This window comes from Phalaenopsis equestris, unplaced genomic scaffold (assembly GCF_001263595.1).
Source record: "Phalaenopsis equestris unplaced genomic scaffold, ASM126359v1 Scaffold000147, whole genome shotgun sequence".
NCBI lineage: Eukaryota > Viridiplantae > Streptophyta > Magnoliopsida > Asparagales > Orchidaceae > Phalaenopsis > Phalaenopsis equestris.
Genome location: NW_018164589.1, coordinates 208,622 through 227,517, shown reverse-complemented (window position 1 = coordinate 227,517; position 18,896 = coordinate 208,622). Strand labels below are relative to the sequence as shown.

Below are 18,896 nucleotides of genomic sequence, written 5' to 3'. Positions count from 1 at the left end.
AAATCCTATAGCCCCTCAATGTTGACCACTCCCCTATTTTGATTCACTTGAGGTACAATCATAACTTTTCTTATATATTCCTCCAAAAAAGCTATTGGAGTCATTCACCTAACTTTCCAAAAATTATCTACAATGCTTGGTCTATATGTGTTAAAGGTGATCCCAAGTTTTCTCTCCATAACAAACTTATTAATGTAAAGAGGGCCCTTAGGAATATCAAATGAGGTTCTTCTACTATCTTTTTAATTCCAAATCTCAACTCAAGCAACATCAACAAAACATTTTTTTATTGATAAGTAACCTTTAAGAAATGATCTTCTTTCCGAGGCTTTGGTTATTAAAAAAATCACTTATTGAGGCTACTACTTGTGAAAGTGCTTGGATTAAACAAAGAAACAAATGTGTCTGGATTTCCGGGGCGGGGGGGGTGTGGGTGGGGGGTGGTGTTAAATTCCTCTACCAAAGGATTAAAATCAGAAGTGATAGAATTTATATTTGGGAGCTCTTGATCAATAACTCTTGCGTTCATTCTCAAGATAAGATTCTTGATGAGACTATCTCTCACCTCTCTTCTCTACTTAATGCTTCTCATATTCCTTCTTGTGAGTACATTCCTATTGGGCACATCCTCAATATTAATGAACAATCCTTACTTATACATGATTTTGATAAAGCTCCTGGCCTTGACGACTTTACTTCCAAATTCTTCAGGATACATGACATGCTACTTAGTACTCTTGCATATTGACCATTAAACATTTTTTTCTCTTCTTAGATCTTGCCTAACTAAGCCAAAATTACTTCCATAACTCTTATCCCTAGGAGATCTTATGTTGAATCTTTCAATGACTTTTGGCCCATCTCTCTTGGCATTACATTATACGAGGTGCCAAATTGATTACGAATAGACTTAAGCTAGTTCTTTCTAGCTTAACACATCCATCCCAGTTTTCTTTTATATATGAAATAGACATTGTAGATAACATTAATTTGGCCAATGAGCTACTTCATTGATTCTACTTTTTGGCTCATTTCTAAATAAATTTATTCCAAAATTGACCTTATGAAAGTCTTTGATAAACTGAATTATTCTTTTATTTATGATAGATTGGTCAGATTGGGTTTTCCTCATATTTTCATTGGATGTGTTAATGCATGTACTAATAATATTCCCTTTTTGTTATCATTAATGGTGAGCTTAAAGGGATTTTTCAATCTACTTCTAGTTCGAGACAAGGATGCCCTCTCTCACCCTATTTATTTACAATTTGTATGGCTCCTTTTTTAAGAACACTATATTCTAGTGGACAAAGCTCAACTCATCTTTTTTATGCTTATGATATTTTAGTTTTTGGGAATACTAGCTATCACTCAGTTAATTCTCTTGCAAATGTCATGTCTATTTTTCAATGAGTCACTACTCTCTCTACCAACCTTACGAAATCAACATTATGCTTTATCTAAATATGTGGATGGTAATGTTGCGATCCAAATTTATAGTATCTTGGGCATTTCTTTTAAGCCCCTCCCATGGAATTATCTTGGTATGCCCATAATCACTCTAACTTGAAAGGTCTTGATTCTCACAAGCTTCTTGATATACTCATGCATTGATTGAGTGGTTTGAAACAAATGCTAATATCGTTGCTGGAAGATTTCAGTTAGTCAAATATACCATTTGGAGTTTCATATACAATTGGTTTAGATCAACTGTTTTTCTTGAAGGCTTAAGGAAGGAAATCTACTCCACTATCAATAATTTTCTCCATCATAATGATATTGAGAATAAAATGCATACATTTTTTTGGAGCACTGCCGCCAAGCCTAAGCATTGCCCTTCTTAATCTTAATAAAATTAATATTATGTGCAAAGTAAAAACTATTTAGAGGCATTATAATGCTAATTCCTTTTTATATTTTTGGCACCAAGCTCATTATGGTTCCCTTTGGTGTAAACCTAAAAGCATCTCCACCTTCTGGAAAGCTCTTATACAAATTGGCAAAAGAATTAAGGATAAGATTTATCTTCAGATCAACAACTCCAGTAGATTGTTTTTTTCTTTGATACATGGCTCCATGATAAGTCCCTCCATGATATATATGGTAATCAAGACCTCTTTTAGTTTATCTATCCTCCAAAAACCAATGTTCTTGAGGTTATTACAAATGATAAGTGAACTCTTCCTATGACCAGTCACATTTCTCCTCAATGTGCCTCACTTATTGCTAATATTTTAATGAAGGACTTGTGTTTGACTTAACTTACATATTCTTGTTCTTGTTCGCCTCATGTTTGACTCAAAGTTTGCACTTTTAAATTAATATGAAAAATAAATGTAGGTGCTGGATTTGAGGTAAAATAAGTTGCACACATTCAAACAAAGATTTGTTCATGTTCGTCTCATTTACTTAACGGGTGATTCCATTTAGGGTCTGTTTGGGGCAGTTGTTGATTATTTATAATCTGTTGATAAGCAAATTATTCTGATAATCTACAGATTATCAAAATAAGCTGGTTTGCTGTTTGGGGCAGCTTATTCATAACAGCTTACTGAGAGCTGTTGTTGGATAAATGACTATTCTACCCCTATTTGGTTAAACTGTTTGCAACAGAACTGTTTATAAAAAATATTAGATAAAACCACGAGAGATTAATGTAATTCGGTCAGTGCCCTACATCCACAGAAGGAAACCCACAAAAATTTTATTAACCAAATATGAAAGATTACATATCTATGACTGAAAAATATGAACTGAAAAACAGATTTCCATAGCACTATAATTCTCACATAGCACTATAATTCTCTCAAATGTCAACCAAACTACTTCCAAGCAGTGAAATTCAAATCCGAAATGTATTCACGAGCAAACAGAGACGGCAGGAATTTCATCATCATCACAAAGCATAGGAAAGGTATTAATGGCTAAAGAAAACAGGAACCTGCACATACGTAAGAGAAAGCACGGAACAAGCTAGTCATCGGATGGGGTGAAAGAGATGAGATCGTGGCTGGGTTCAGGGATCCAAGTGCGGGCGACAGCAATAGCATCAAAGGTAAGGTGGTGGTTGTCATGAAAGACCACCGCGGAGATAGGGAAATGATACTTGATGCCAGAGAACACCTGGCGTCGGGCGCTCAGCATGTTTAAGAAGGCAATGGGGGCAATCCCGGGGCCTCGGAGTCGGCGATTGTATTCATCAATGGAGTAGCACCCTAGATCTCGTACTTCTAGATTCGAAGCAGCGTCGGGTATATTAGTCCATCCTCCAACCCTTTCCCCCATCCACGGACGCTGCCGAGCTGGTAGGCCAATGATGTGGAGAAAACAATGGCGGCGAGGATGAGGGAGAGTAGAGAGATCGAGGGAATGGAGTTGTGCAGTGATAGTGAGGAAGTAGCCATGGATTGAGAGGGCGAGGGCGAGGAGCAAAAGAGAGATCGGGAGGGCGAGGGCGAGAAGGGCACCTCCAGAATTCTTTACCCTAACACGATGAGAATACTCAGGACGCGGCCTCCATCCTGCTTCGACAGATATTAAGGAATTCCATAATCGCGATTCGAAGCGGAGCCTGCACCATAGCTGTCCCAAATGGGTCCTCAGACATGAGCCGAATAAGAACTATTCATCAATAATAAATTTTTTTCACAGCCATAAATTAAAATAGTACTATTTTTTATGTGAAATAAAAGAATTTAAACGTTTAAACATTAAAAATAAATTCTAAATGTTTATATATATAAATTCCGGGGTGTGTATGCAAAAACCCTTTTATTTTATTTTAAATATAATTTACACCTCCAACGTCATGAATTCGAAACACTGAAACTGTCTCCTTTTGCTTCGCTCCACTTCCCGAACGGCCGCAAATCAAACAGAAACCTCTCTGCTTTTACCACTCTCTTCCTCTCCACATCTGCGAGGTTTGGAACATTGGATTTCTTTTCTCCTGGTTTAACATGCCCTGGCGATTCTCTTCGCTTGGGCCGCGCTTCCAGTTGTGGTTGCGAGATTACGACCGCCTCCAATGGCATGCGATTCTTCTCTTATATGTTCAGGTTGGCTCACACTGCCCTCTTCCAAAAGCAAAGACCTAACAGCCTTTTCAAAAGGACATTTTTTTTTAATTACAATTCCATCAAATCAGCTAGCACTCGTGTATTTTCTTAAAGCGAACTTGTTTAATTAGTGTTCTATGTAATGATAATGCGTTTGCTTGGTTGTTTGTTGGGTTATTTAGATTGGTTGCTCGATGGTTGGATCATTGGGAGCATTGTTCAATGGTATCCTATTGGTGAACATGGCGGTGGCACTCTTTGTCCTCGTAGCTATAGCGTGTAGCAGCCAAATGCTAGCGAGGACTTATGCCGTGCTACTTACCTGTATGATTTTTCTTGATGGTGCTTGGTTTGTGTTCTTCTCTGGCAAAATATGGTACGCAGCACCATGAATTTTTGAAAAAAAAAATATTTTTTTTTGTTTGAATTTCACAAGCTTTATTGGTACCATACATTACGGTAGTCTAAGTTAACTCTCCATGAATGCATGTAAGTAGTTTGATAGCAGTTGACTTGTTTAAATGGCATGAGGAGTCATCAATGATCCACTGTCATGGAGTGTTAAACATTTTTAAGGTTCTCTTTATTTGAAAATTGATTAGGTGAGTGGACAAGATTTCACAAAAACTTGAGGAAATTTTTCTCAAGAAGTGAGTAGAAGAGAAATTAAACCTCCCAAATATTCAAAAATAGAAGCACACCATTCTTGATTTTTTGTGTTTCTCTGCTTCTTGTTCTTACTCTTATGATCTAAGAAGGCCCTAACTGATTAATAGAAAAAGAAGGCACAGAAGCCACTTGAGATGAGCTCTTGATTGCCTTTTCTCATACACCCGAATGTATATGCTTGCTACTTGCTAAAGTTAACCAGTCCTAGCCTTTTGGAGCTAACGTGCTTGATATGTGGTTAGGAATACCTGGAAAGATAAAACTTGCTAAAATATCCTTAAAATTTAATATAATCTCTATTAATTCCTTTCCCTTACATCAAATTATTCATATACAAAATGGATATATATGTTACAGGGTATTGGTTACTACATAAGACAATCTAGTTAGGTCAAAGATCACTTTAGCATGCATGCTAACAAAAGTGAGCGTTGGATTCTTCCGGGATGGTTGATGGAGGACACATGAAAGGAAAGAAGAGTGTTGTTGAGCCGATCTTTATATTAGAGGAGAAAGATAAAGAAGACTGAGAGAGAGGTTCAAGAGAGGAATCTAACAATGAAAGAGAATTTATACAACCACTCAAAATACAAAATTTTAGTGGTTTTACTTTGTAGAAACTGTCTGCTATATTGAGAGACATTCCAATATAATGAAGAAGAAAAGTACAAAGTTTCGAGCTTTTTTTAGTTAGGTGGAAAAAAATACAAGAGATGGATAATATTTTTGAACAAATAAAGTGGCTTCTTCTTAGATCAATTACAAATGCCAATTTTCTTAATAATTAATTGTAATTTATTTAATTTTTTTTTGGAATTTGAGAGGCTTGATCATATAGTGCTTCGAGGGAATTTGTAAATATTAAACATTCATTTGGAAGCTATTAAATATCCCTAAATTGAGGTCTCATTATTGCAATTAAAGATTTAGGGAGTTTCTCATGATTGAAGTGATCTGTAATAGCTTCTAAGCAAAGTTCCTTGAGGCGGCTAGCCCTTTGTGGTATTTGGAGGGAATTTTATGGTGAAATTTTGGTTATTAATTTTTGTACAGTACTTAATGTATATTTATATGTCTATTACTTCATTGAAAAATAAGTTTGATTTCTTTTAAGAGTTCACACATCGTAGGAGTTGGTTGTAGCAACCTTTGAATTGATTTGCAAAGCAATGCTAATTCAAGTTTGTGAACTCTTTATCATTTACTTTCTTATTTTTTGTTCTCCTCCATCCCCGTCATCTTTTCTGAAGCCTTGAATGACTTCACCCCTTATCAAAATAAAATTATGCCCTCTTTACAGAACTCTTAACTTCTGCTTACTTGGCAAACGAGAGCAGTTGTGCGTGATAGGTGATAAGCTGGTGGCATGGAGATAATTAAGGAGTCATGAGGAATATTAGGTTGTGCTTCATGCCATATTGAAGGGTACCATGTGTCGAGCACATCCTGAGTGTGGATGTCGTGACAATCATTGATGTGGCTATAATTGACCAATTGTAATGGCCTTAAGATCTACACATTTCTTGAGATTAATCTTTATTAGCTGAAAAATTGGCAACAGGGAGTTGGTTGGTAGATAAGCTGGCTGATAGGGTGCTTGGGTGGAGATTAGTTGGGTGTCAAAGTATTAGGAAAGGGATGGGATGAGTTGTTAAGATAGGCATGATATAACCAACCAAGAAACAAGATTGACAGGCTGGAGTTGAGCAGATGAAGGCAGGCTTGCTAGTTAGAGCAAAACGAACAAATGCAGGTTGGTTAGGCCGAATTCCTAGTTAAATCATACACCTGCCCCATTGGTTGGATTGCAGTGTTTGGTAGAATAGGACCCTAATAGTCTTGTACATTGGTCAATAGAGGAAAAAATACTACACTTTTCTCAAGAAAGTTAAGAAGAAAAAACTTCATGAAATTTTGTCCATCTATTCTTACATAGAGGAGGATTATGTTGTTTACTAGTCATAGGGCTAGTTATGATTAAAAAAAATAAGTAAAGTAGAGGAGAGGTTTATAAGCAGCTAGTCTCTATTTTCGAAGAGAACAAACCATTCACAGTCTGGAGCCATTAGTATTGTTTTTTGTTAGCTATGAAAAGTCCATTCGGAATTCGTTTGGCCATGAACAATCCCTTCGGGATGTTCTTTGGCAATGAGCATCTCATTCTTCAATGCATGTATTTGATCTTTTGATTAAGGGTTCTCTTATTAATAGAAGATTTACTCTTGGAATCTATTTCAAGGCGAGGAAATAGAGCTAATTAAGCTCTAGGTTGTATGGTTGTACCACTTGATGATGGAATGTGATAGAGCACCAAAGTGCTATTAGGTTGTGACTATCATCCTTTTCAATATTTTTTTTTTCTCTAGCTTGTCATCTCACCCAAATGCTGAATCGTTCAGATGAGACAGGATTTCTTTTGCCTTATTGTCATGCATAAATGGTCAAATTACTTGCTATTTTTTACATTTAAAAAAGACTATATCTCAATATAGGAGGTAGCTCTAATTTGGTACACTCTGTTGCCAATCTTCTTGATGATCATAAATGAATCATACCATATTAGTTTGAAATTGCAACCTTGACCTTTGAGATATCGTTGTTGAGGTGGAGCCATACTTGATCTTCTTCCTTATATTTGCCTTATGTGGATGATGATTGTTTCAGAGTTTGTAGCTTTGTTGGGATTTGATAGGTTACTTCAAATTTTTAATCTTTTAGATTCTTTTTATAGATCTTTAAGCTTTTCTGGGACTCCCATCTTCTAATTTAATTGGTAGTGTTTGTTTGATTGTGAACTCTATCAAATGGACTTTGAGGTATCCTAGACATAATATAAATAGAGCTTAGTTTGTGGAACTATGCAATGCTTGGTTTACATTTAAGGGATTCAAGAGAGCCTTTCATTTTATGTTTTTTGAAAACACAGATTGAATCAACTTAGTAGGTGCACCTCCATTCAATTGATGAATTTTGTTTTATCATCAATTTGTGGATGACAAATTGTACTCAATTTCAACATGGTATAAATAGTCGCCCACTATAACTTTCAAAAGTCATTATTGAAGTGAGAGTTTCGAGCAAATATGATGTACTTAGGGAGCCTAAAATTGACACACACATGTTAGAAGAAGAGGTGAGCTACCTTTTTTTTTTTGTTGTGTTTTGTTTCCGGACTATGAGAGTGATTATCTTTAAGAACCTTTCCACCAAAAAAACAATAAAATAAAATATAGTGATGACCCATTAAGGCATTGGCAGCATCCCTCCACTAACTCTTGTTATAAAAATATAATCTACTTCTAAACTCTCCTAAAACCTTCATAGCAATTCATTGAAACTTACCATTTTTTATCTTGTCAGATTTCAATCTACCATAGAATTTTAGTTTTGTCTCTTTCGCAAGCTCTGTTGAAAGATTAATAATCTTACTTTTCAAATTCTAGGAATTTATCCTAAAATAATAATTTATTTTGATTATTTTCCTTACACTCTTGAGATATAAATCCATAACTACTTTATGTCGTTTGGTTAACTTGTCTTATTATATTGCCCTATAATCTTTGTGAGAAAATTTTTATTTTTGTTTGTGGCTTCTATTTTTGGTAAATAATTATTTTTATCAATTTTTAAAAGTCTGTGTTCACTATTACAAGATGATATACTATTGTAAAATCAAAAACATTTTTTATCATATTTCTATCTCCTATTCCCTAACTACCATAATCTTCTTGTAAGTTTTGGAGAAGAAAAAATCATTATTCCTCTTTAATTGCATAGAAAAAGATTACAAGTTAAATAGACGATGGATGACTTCAACATTAGGAAAACAATAATATTAGTCATAACTCCCCATGATAATAGAAAGAAACAAAAATTATGACATACCAATAATCTCAATTTTAAAAATAGAAAATACTAATAATATTAGATACTAAAAATAAAATTTTTCTAAAAATCCAATACCCCCTTCAAATTGGAGCATAGATATCTATCATGTCGAACTTGCTTAAAAGAAGCTCAAAATGAGGATTGAATAGTTCTTTAGTGAAGATATCGCTTATTTGTTAAGCAGTAGGGATAAAGGAAGGACATGCAAATAGCTCCACAATCAATCTTCTATTTATGAATTGCCTGTCAATCTCCACATGCTTAGTGTGATCATGCTGTATAGGATTTCAACAACACTTATGATTGTTTTATTGTCACAGTATAATTTCATTGGCATGTTTATCGGGATCTGCTGCTCTTCAAGAATTCTCTGCAACCATAGCAACTCATACCCCATTTGCCATAGCCCTATATTATACCTCAACACTACTTAATGCAATCATAATTCGTTTCTTTCTTGGCCATGTAACTAGGTTTCCCCCCATATTGGTGCAATATCTAGAAGTTGATCTTTTGTCAGTAACCAAGCCTACCTAATCTACATCAATGTATGCCTCTTTATTTTGTTGTGCTGTCTTAGGAAATAGTAAGTCTTTATCTGGTATATTTTTTAGATAGTTGAGAATTTTGTTGACTGTTTCAAGGTGCTTCTTATATGGTGAATGCATAAATTGACTTACTAAACTCACAACAAAGGTAATATCTAGTTTTGTATGTGATAAATATATGAACTTCCAAACCAATTTTTGATACCTAATTCTATTCACGGGATCATCTTTCTTCCCATCTCCTAGTTTCTGACCAGGATCAATATTAGTGTTTTGTATGTCTATACTTACTCATCTCAGTTTCCCCGAGAAGATAAAAAAATATACTTTCGTTGGGAGATAATAATTTCTTTCTTCGATCGAGCAATTTTCCTGCCAAGAAAATACCTCAGAGTTCTTATCTTTGGTTTAAAAAATAGAAGATAGAGAATTTTTCTAACGGTTTATCTCATTTGAATCATTTCCTGTGAGAATAACATCACCCACATACATAATCAGTATGACTATTTTCCCATTATTTGATTGTCTGAAGAACATTGTATGATCTTCCCGCTCTTGAGTATAACCCATACATTTAACAAATAGTGTAAATTTTTCAATGTATATAGATAAAAGTTTATTATCCGCTCTTCTTGTAAACTGGGCAAAAGTAAGACATTGCCTTTTCCTATTTTGGGTGGTCGTGTTAATAAATGTTTTTACATTATTCATAGTGATGTTTGGAGAATTACACCATTATTTCACATGCTCAGTATAAATATTTAGTGACATTTATTGATGATTACAGTCAATTTATATGGATCTATTTTTTGCATTCTAAAACAGAAGTGTTTAACTGTGTTTTAAACCTTTGTGACATATATTAAAACTCTGTTCTCCAATTGTATTAAAATTTTACGGTCTGACAATAATAGTGAATACATGTCTCATGAGTTTCAAGTATTTTTTCATAATAAGGTTATTATTTCACAATGCTCATGTCCTTATACGCCTCAGTAAAATGGAGTTGCTGAACAAAAAAATTGACGTCTGTTGGATATGGTGTGCACATTGTTGTTAGAACCTTCTGTTCCAGCTATATTTTGGACTGAAGTTTTATCTACTGCGGTTTATCTGATTAATCTTTTACCATGTCAATAATTGAAATTTGTTGCTCCCTGCTATCGAGTTTTTGGTAAACATCCTAATTATTTTATGCTATATACTTTCAAATGTGTTTGTTTTATTCGTTTACGTGCTCATGATTGTCATAAGCTGGTAGCTCAGTCGGTTCGATGTGCTTTTATGGGTTACAGTCCTAATCATAAAGGTTTTGTGCATCATGATTCAATTAATAATCGATGACATATCTCTAGGGAGGTGATTTTCTTTGAACTTGAATACTATTTTTCAGCATCATCTTTCGACATCTAATACTGTTGTACTTCCTCACTTTGATAATTCTTCTTTCGACAAACGGTTCATGTCTGGTCTTGTCTACACACGACGCCCGCCCCCTTCATCATCAGTCATTCCCGACTCTGCTCCTGAAAATGCTTCAACAATTCTTTGACAATCAACTCAACACATTCGTCCTTCAAATAGATATGAAAATTCTGCAATTTTAACTAATACCACAGTTCCTACCTCTTATTTTCAGGCTGCTAAACTATGTAAGAGGAACTTCAGGCACTACAAGACAATCACACTTGAGATTGTTTCATTTCCTACAGATGTTAAAGCCATTGCTTGTAAATGATTTTATTATCCTAAGCTCAGATCTGATGGCTCCTTTGACAGATATAAGGCAAGATTGGTAGCTCTTAGCAATCGACATGAATACGGGATTGACTATGAATAGAACTTTGCACTTGTGGCTAAGATGATAACTGTCTAGCTTGTTCTATCTATTGTTGCATATAAAGGCTGGTTCTTATGACAGATGGATGTTAAGAATGCATTTTTGCATGATCTTAAGAAAGATATCTATATGATTCCTCCTCCAGGCCTGTTTTCTACACCCTCACATGATGTGTGTAAGCTCAAGCGCTCTCTATATGGTTTGAAACTGGCTCTACGGGTCTGGTTTGAAACGTTTCACAATACTTATCTTAATTTTTCTTTTATTTAAAGTCAGTATGATACTTCAATATTTCTTTGCAAGACTGACAAGGAAATTATTTTGTTATCAGTCTATGTTGATGATATTGTCATCACAGAATCCGATACTCAATTGATGTCTCAGTTATAAGAGCGTCTTCAGGGTTCTTTCTATATGAAAGATTTTTTATATTTAACTTATTTCTTAGGTCTTGAGGTTTACTCTTCTCCCGCTGGATTTTTTTTTTATTAGCATAACTATACTAAGGAACTCATTGTTTTGGCTTGTCTTAAGTGGGTCGTCCTATTGATACTCCTTTGGAAGTAAATGTTAAATATCAACATAATGATGGTGAATTTCTATCTGATCCATCTCTGTATCGACAACTAGTTGATAGTATCAATTATCTAACTATTACACATTCTGATATTTCATTTGTTGTGTAACAAGTTAGTCAATTTATGTAGGCACCTACATAACTTCATTTTGTTGCAGTTCGACGTATTGTTAGCTATTAGAAATGTACTTCTCATTCTGGTTTATTCTTTTATGTGGATTCTTCTATTTGCTTAATAACCTATAGTGATGTTAATTGGGCTAGTTGTTCTGATACACGTCGATCTATTACTGGTTGGTGTATGTTTCTCGACACATTTTTATTTTCTTGGAAGAGTAAGAATTAAGATAGAGTGTCTAAGTCTTGTACTAAGTCTGAATATCGTGTTATGTCCTCTGCTTGTTCTGAGATCATTTGACTTCGGGGTTTGTTGGCTAAACTTGGTTTGTTCCAACTTGAGTCTACGGGTCTGTTTGGAGTAGCTGCAACTTATTGAATAATCTGCTGATAAGCAGCTAATCCTTATAAGCTACTTATCCAGATAAGCTAGCTGGCTGTTTGGGGCAGTTGTTTGAAAACAATTGATTTGCAGTTGTTTGTAGATAAGAGTCAACATTATTACGAATCGTAAGAACAACTAGGAAAATTACTTACAAATAACCACAATTACGAGCCGCTTAGGGGAAGAGAAAGAGAAAGGAAACACATAGTCGAGAGAGACGCGTCAGACGCGTGAGAGAGGCGAAATAAGGGCGTAGAAGAGGATCGAAGACACCTTGGGCACGGGAGGGGCAAGCACGATGACGGGGGCGGGTAAGTAAAGTTTAAGTCCAAACGCTAGGCTGCGAGGTCGAGCGACCGGCGTATAATATTATTCGAGCCGTGTGTATCGCCAAACACCCGTTGAACGCGAAAACCAAACACATCACCCACGTTTTCAAAATGGAGAAGCCATGAAAACTCTGCGTCAAACGACCACTATTTCTTTTTATGCAGATAATACTAATGCTATCTAGATTACTACTAATTCTTTCTTTCAAGAGTACACGAAATACATTGAAGTGAACTGTCATTCTATTCGAGAAGCTTATGATAATTGTGTTATTTCTCTTTCTCATATCTCTTCTGATCTCCAAACGGCTGATATATTTACTAAGGCTCTCTCTAGGTAGCGTCATTAGTTTCTTGTTAGCTAATTAACGCTTCTTGATCAATCAGCATCAATTTAAGGGGGATATCAATCAAGACTGACATTAATTAAGCAACTAGAATTAGGAGTTTCCTTATTTAAATTGTTTTCAATTTTTCTCTCCTAATTTACCTCTCTTATTAATTGTACATATTCTTTTCTTATATCTGAATAAATTTAGATTAGAAATATGTATTAAAATTACCTAAAATAGATTGTACAGATTATTATTCATTGGAATGAAATCTAAGGAAAAAGTCAGGGAGCCAATTTCCTCAAAACTCGTTAATAGAGGAACCGGAAGTACTGACTGCATGGTATCCTCCATCCTTTGTTTTATAGAGGACCATAAAATTGGCCACAAGCACAATGGTCAAGCTTGATGGCATTGTTTTATAATTAAGCATTACGAATCAGAACTTTACACAGCAAAAGAAGGGAGTTGATTCTCTTACTTACGTCTCTCCACCCCTAAAATAAATTCCATCAAATCAGTAGCTCAACTAAAAATAAAATTGTAACAAGCAGAGAAGAACTTGATTTCATGCATTTTTCAAATCATCCTGAACTAATCCTTGCCCTTTTGCTGTCATTAAGGAAGATTAACAAACTTGAAGTGAACTAACATTTAAAACTTCACAATAGCATAAAAACATCTCTCACGTATGCTTCCACAAATTATATGTTCCACTATTCTTTTCATTATAAACATTTCGTTGGTATTAAACTGTCGGTCTTTATGCACATTGATTCTTTGTTTACCTAATATTAATTATTTATTGTGCAGGAACTTTACTTGTAATGAGAACTATGGTCCATTCTTTCTTTTCTCACTGAGACTTGCCTTCTCAATGCAAATTATTGGTTTTTCAGTCAGGCTTTTATCCTCAGTATTGTGGATCCAGATGTATAGATTGGGGCCAGTAATTTGGAGCCGTGTACCCGATCATGAACCATTTTATAGGAGGAGTTTGTCAAGTCCATCAACTGAGGATATGACTAGACAAAGATCTATGTCTGGCAATATCTTCGTCAGTAATCTTTGCATTGCAACTCCTCATGCACCGCCATTCGAAGATGCTCAAGATAAAGGACATGCTTCTGAGGTACAGTTCAGCACATTTATAGTAATTAATGCATTTTTTTTTCATGCATGGGCAAACATGCCAACTTTTTTTTTCTGTAAAATTCTTTGCATTATGTGCTAGTATAACATGCTCAATCATATCTACTTAATTGTCTCTTTCGACGTATGTACCAATATTTTCATCCTTGTATGAAAAAGATCTATCCTTCCTCAATACTCTTTGGCTTTGCTTTTAGCCCTTTTGCCCTCTAAAATTCAATCATTCATTTATCTATACATTGCATCCCTATCTTCTGCTTTGTTTTTTTCATTTTAAAAAAATTCACTTTAAATTGCAGTTATATTTTCAGTTATTGTTTGTGAATTAAAGGTGTGCGTATAAACTGCTTTGGGTTATGACTAGATACCCACAATATAGAAACTTTGTAACTTCAACTTTATGTTAAATTCTTTTATCAACTTTCTAAGGGCCAATTTTTACATTTTGCTCTCTTTGTTTGTTACAACATGATGGGTTTGATGAGTTTATTTATTTATTTATTTTTAAACTCTCGCACATGCCTGAATGTGCTAGACCTTAAACATAAGACAAGACTTTGTAGTCGGAGACAAAACATCTGACCACTAGGTCAAGTGGGTTGCACCATTCTACAAATAGGGTTTAGAGTTTATCTTGAAGATTGTTGATCACCTAAAAATTACTTGATTTTTGGTTCAGATCGAGCTCAGCTCACTTGAGTCTACTATTAGGATCACTCTTAATTTTTCTCTCATTTCGAGCCGTAGGTGGATTACATCTGTTAGGATCAAAATTGGATGTGTAAAATTTGCGACTATAGCCCCATAATTTTATTGATAGAAGGAGGTGTATTTAAACTTAATTACAATATACACAACAAAGGAAAGAAATAAACTAGAATAAAACAAAAAGGAAAGAAATAAAACATAATAAAACAAATAGGAAATAAATAAAACAGAATAAAACAAACAAAAAATACATGAGGGAATAAAGACAAAAAATAAGTAATAACGAAAAGAAGTAATAAGTAATAATGGCTAGGAATTTGATTACCTTTATAAATCTAATACTCTCCCTCAAATTGAAGCATAGATGTCAGTCATGTTCAACTTGGATTTGAAGTAATCAAATAATGAACGAGGAAGATTCTTGCTGAGGATATTCGCTAGTTGACCACTGAAGAGTACAAAAGATATACAAATTTCCACGGACTCAATCTCTTTCTTAATGAAGTGTCGATCTCCACATATTTGGTACGATCATGTTAGATTGGATTGTGAGCAATGTTGATGGCAGCTTTACAATCACAAAATAATTGCAGTGGAAAAGAGGTTGGCATACGAAGTTCACGAAGTATGATGCATAACCAGAGGGCTTCACAAAAGATGGTGCACTTACAGGACCAGGGACTCATCAAATGGTGCACTCACCGGAGCAGGAGACTCCTTTGTGGCAGGAACAATAGCGAGGGACATCCATATGAGTAGGATAAGGGATAATGTATAAGATCTCAAGCTTCTTTTCACTTGGGGTAGAGCTAGAAAAATAGGGAACACTTTCAAAGAAGGAGATATCAATACTCACATAGATTTTGTTATTGGTAGGATCAAGACATTGATACCCCTTTTGAGTGGCAGAGTACCAAAGTAAGATATATTTTATGAATATGGGATTAAGTTTACTCCGATTGCAGGTAGTGTTCCTAACAAAGGCAGTGCACTCAAAAATATTGGGGTATATGTGGAGAAGTCCCGATTGGCAGAGAAGCATGACATCAAGACTGCTAAGGGGGTTTAGAACTTGTGAATTTTTTAGAGGACTATTTATGAGATAGGTAACTGTGAGAATGACATCGTTACAAAACCGTATCGGGACATTAGATTGAAATATAATAGAGCGAGCAACATAAAAAATGTGATAGTTTTTCCTCTCGGCAACCCCATTTTGTTGAGTATCCGTACACAAGCTATGGTGGAGGATGACTTAATAAGACTTCACCTAAAATAGAGTTGAAAAACTCATAATCATTGTCAGTCCAAAGAACCTAAATAAGAGTTTTGAATTGAGTTAAAATGAAGGTGTAGAAGTTTTGGAAGGTGACAAAAACCTCCGATTTATCTTTTAAAATGTAGATCAACGTCATCCGAGTGTGTTTATCAATCAAAGTCCTGAACCATTTATTGGTGTAAATGAGAGTGTGAGAGGGTCCCTATAAGTCACTGTGAATGAGAGAGCAAAACGCAGAAGATATGTAAGTGTGAGGTAGATAATGGACTCGATGATGTTCGACTATCCAACATGTCTCATAATTGAAACTGGAAAAATTTTTATTAGAAAACATCAAAGGATACAAATTTTTTAAATATTGAAAACTAGAATGACCTAAACGAAAATGTAACAACATAATGAGATATTCAATGGCTCGAGATATGCTACAACTTTTGAGAGGCATGTCTTCACCTCCATGCTCTTCTCTTGAAAGTAGTAGAGTTCGACTACTTTTTTAGCAGTTCCAATCATCTTCTCCAAACGATGACTCTAAAAATACAACTATCAGAAGAGAAATTAGCAACACAATCGTCAACTTGTTGACAGATAACAAGTTACATCACAACCGAGAAACATGTAAAACAGACTTCAGAGTTAGATTAGTTGTTAGTAAAATAGACCATTTACCAGTAATGAAACTACCAGAGCCATCAGTAATTCTGATGATATCTTTTCTAGAGCATGGATGGTAACTCGAGAAAGATTGCAAGCATCCAGCCATGTGATCCGTGACACCTGAATCAATAATCCACGGACTAAAAGAGTAATAAACTGAGGGTCATAGGAAGAGTACCTTGTCGATTTGGGAGGTTGATGGACCTGTAGAGACTTGATTGACGTCAAGAGTTTTGATCAATTGTTCCATCTGATTTTTCAGGGATTTAAAGGATTCTGAGATGTTCAGGGTAGGATTTCATAGAATTGCGATATGCTCAGACATCACCCTGAGACATTTGGTAGCAGAGGATTTGACCGACGGTTTGTATGCCAACTTATTACGAAATTTCTAACACTTGTCCTGAGTGTAGTTGGGTTTGTGACAGTAATCACAAGTGGGGTGACCGGTCCGAAATGACATGGATGAGGACTTAACACTTTTTGAGATCAAGGCGAAGGATTAGGTTGAAGGGTAGGACTGGTTCCAAGAAGTTTGATCAATTGCTTCTAGAAGTTTGATCAATTGCTCCATCTGATTTTTTAGGGGTTTAGAGGATTCCATGATGTTCAAACTAGAATTTGGTTAAGTTGTGGTCAGATTCAGAGTCTTGGCTGGCTCCCAAAAGTTTAGTCAATTGCTTTATCTAGTTTTTCAGAGTTTCAAAGGATTTCGGGATATTCAGGGTAGGATTTTGTTGAGTTGTGCTAGGCTTAGTCATCTTCGTGAAACCTTTGGTAGCAGAGGATTTTGCTGAAGATTTTTATGCCGACTTACCGTGAAGTTCCAACACTTGTCTTGAGGGTTTGTTGCAGTGATCGCAAGTGGGGTGACCAGTTTGAGATGACGTGGATGAGGACTAAGCACTTTTTGAGATCAAGTTGGAGGATTAGGCTAAAGGGGTAGGAGTGTCGAACATGAAAAATCTCCTGCTTTCTTCTTGACTAATCTCAATGAAGGTTGCGCGAGCTGAAGAAAGAGGATTCCGACCAAGAATGCGATCCCGAACTTCCTCTTTGTTAAGACCCGTCATAAATTGAAAAATTAGATCCTTTTCTACAGTCTTCTAGAAGAGGAATAGATTAGCTGGAGAATCCCAAGTGTAGTCATAGTAGTAGTCGCATCTCATCCATATTGCAACAAGGTCATTAAAGTATTGGGTCACTGTCCTTGACCCTTGTTTTGCCTCCTAGATTTTCTTAGATACCTTATAGAGTTGGCCGAAATTTTCTACAATTGAGTAGGTATCTCGGACAACTGTTCAGAGGGCACAAGCTAAAGGGAGAAGATATATGAACGACCAATCAAAACCTCCATGGAGTTGATCTTCCACGACATGACCATGAAGTTCTCCACTTCTCAAGCTCCATATGTCGAATAATTCTTTGGAGGCTCATGAACCATACCTGTGAGGTGACCAAACTTCCCACGTCCCCTGATGAACAAAGACACCACTTGGAAATATTGAAGAATGTTATTGTCGTTCAGTTTATCGGTTGTGATCAAGAAGTTCATGTTGGTTTCTGATCCTCCGGTTTAGAGATAAATTGAGTCTGACGACGATCCTCCTGTGGAATCATGCACACCGTCAATAGTAGGTTTGATGATGGAGGAATCCACCATTCTTCCAACAAAGCCAAAGGTGTTGTTGGGTTTTCAAGATATAAGAAAGACTGCCAAGAGGGATGTCCAACAACTAAAAAAGCTTTTGGAACAATAGCTGGCAAAATATCAGTAAAAATTGGTTGAAAATCAATAACGGCTGAAATCAACAGTGACAAAAGCTTCGCTACAAAACAACCAATCAGTGACTTGAAGGAGCTGTAGATGCTAGGCTTAGCGGCATAAAGAAGTTGCAGAATGGAGCTGAACATAGAACTTGCTGCTAAAGGAAAATGGAAGATATCGTATGGCTGCAGGAAAACGACAGATGCTGGAAGCGATAGATAGGAAAACAACAGACTAGACAGATGCTGGAAGGTGGTTGTCGGCAGACTAAGGTGAAACCTTTGGGGCTGTCAAAAAAACTCGTTGTTCGCGAATAGTTCATGTTTGATTCGTCATTGAGTTTGTGTTCGATTGTTCGATAAGTAAACGAGACGAACGTGAATAAATATTTTTCGTTCGGTTAGTTAAACGAACCAAACACGAACAGTGATGCATTCGTTTGTGTTTGAATCCTTATTGTTCGAAATATAAAATAATTTAAAATAATTATATATAAAAAATTTATGATATTTAAAAAAAATAAATTTTAAAAATTATAATATATAATAAATTAATAATAATAATAATATATTAATATACTATATTAGTA

General features: G+C 35.4%; 2 protein-coding genes across 2 annotated transcripts in view; one reads left to right on the top strand and one right to left on the bottom strand.

Moving 5' to 3' along the window:
- Positions 1-2,783: 2,783 nt before the first annotated feature.
- LOC110021799 lies at positions 2,784-3,810 on the bottom strand. Its single transcript, XM_020720441.1, has 2 exons — positions 3,799-3,810; positions 2,784-3,621 (listed from the first exon to the last, which is right to left on the bottom strand). Exons 1-2 carry the CDS (start codon positions 3,808-3,810, stop codon positions 2,974-2,976), a joined length of 660 nt encoding a protein of 219 aa, XP_020576100.1. The 3' UTR covers positions 2,784-2,973.
- A 112-nt stretch (positions 3,811-3,922) lies between these two features.
- LOC110021808 overlaps positions 3,923-18,896 on the top strand; it is an 18,406-nt gene continuing 3,432 nt past the window's right edge. The window contains exons 1-3 of the mRNA XM_020720464.1: positions 3,923-4,058; positions 4,241-4,434; positions 13,557-13,875. Of these exons, the coding sequence (XP_020576123.1) occupies positions 3,960-4,058; positions 4,241-4,434; positions 13,557-13,875 (612 nt within the window). The 5' untranslated portion in view covers positions 3,923-3,959. The remainder of the gene's footprint in view (positions 4,059-4,240; positions 4,435-13,556; positions 13,876-18,896) is intronic.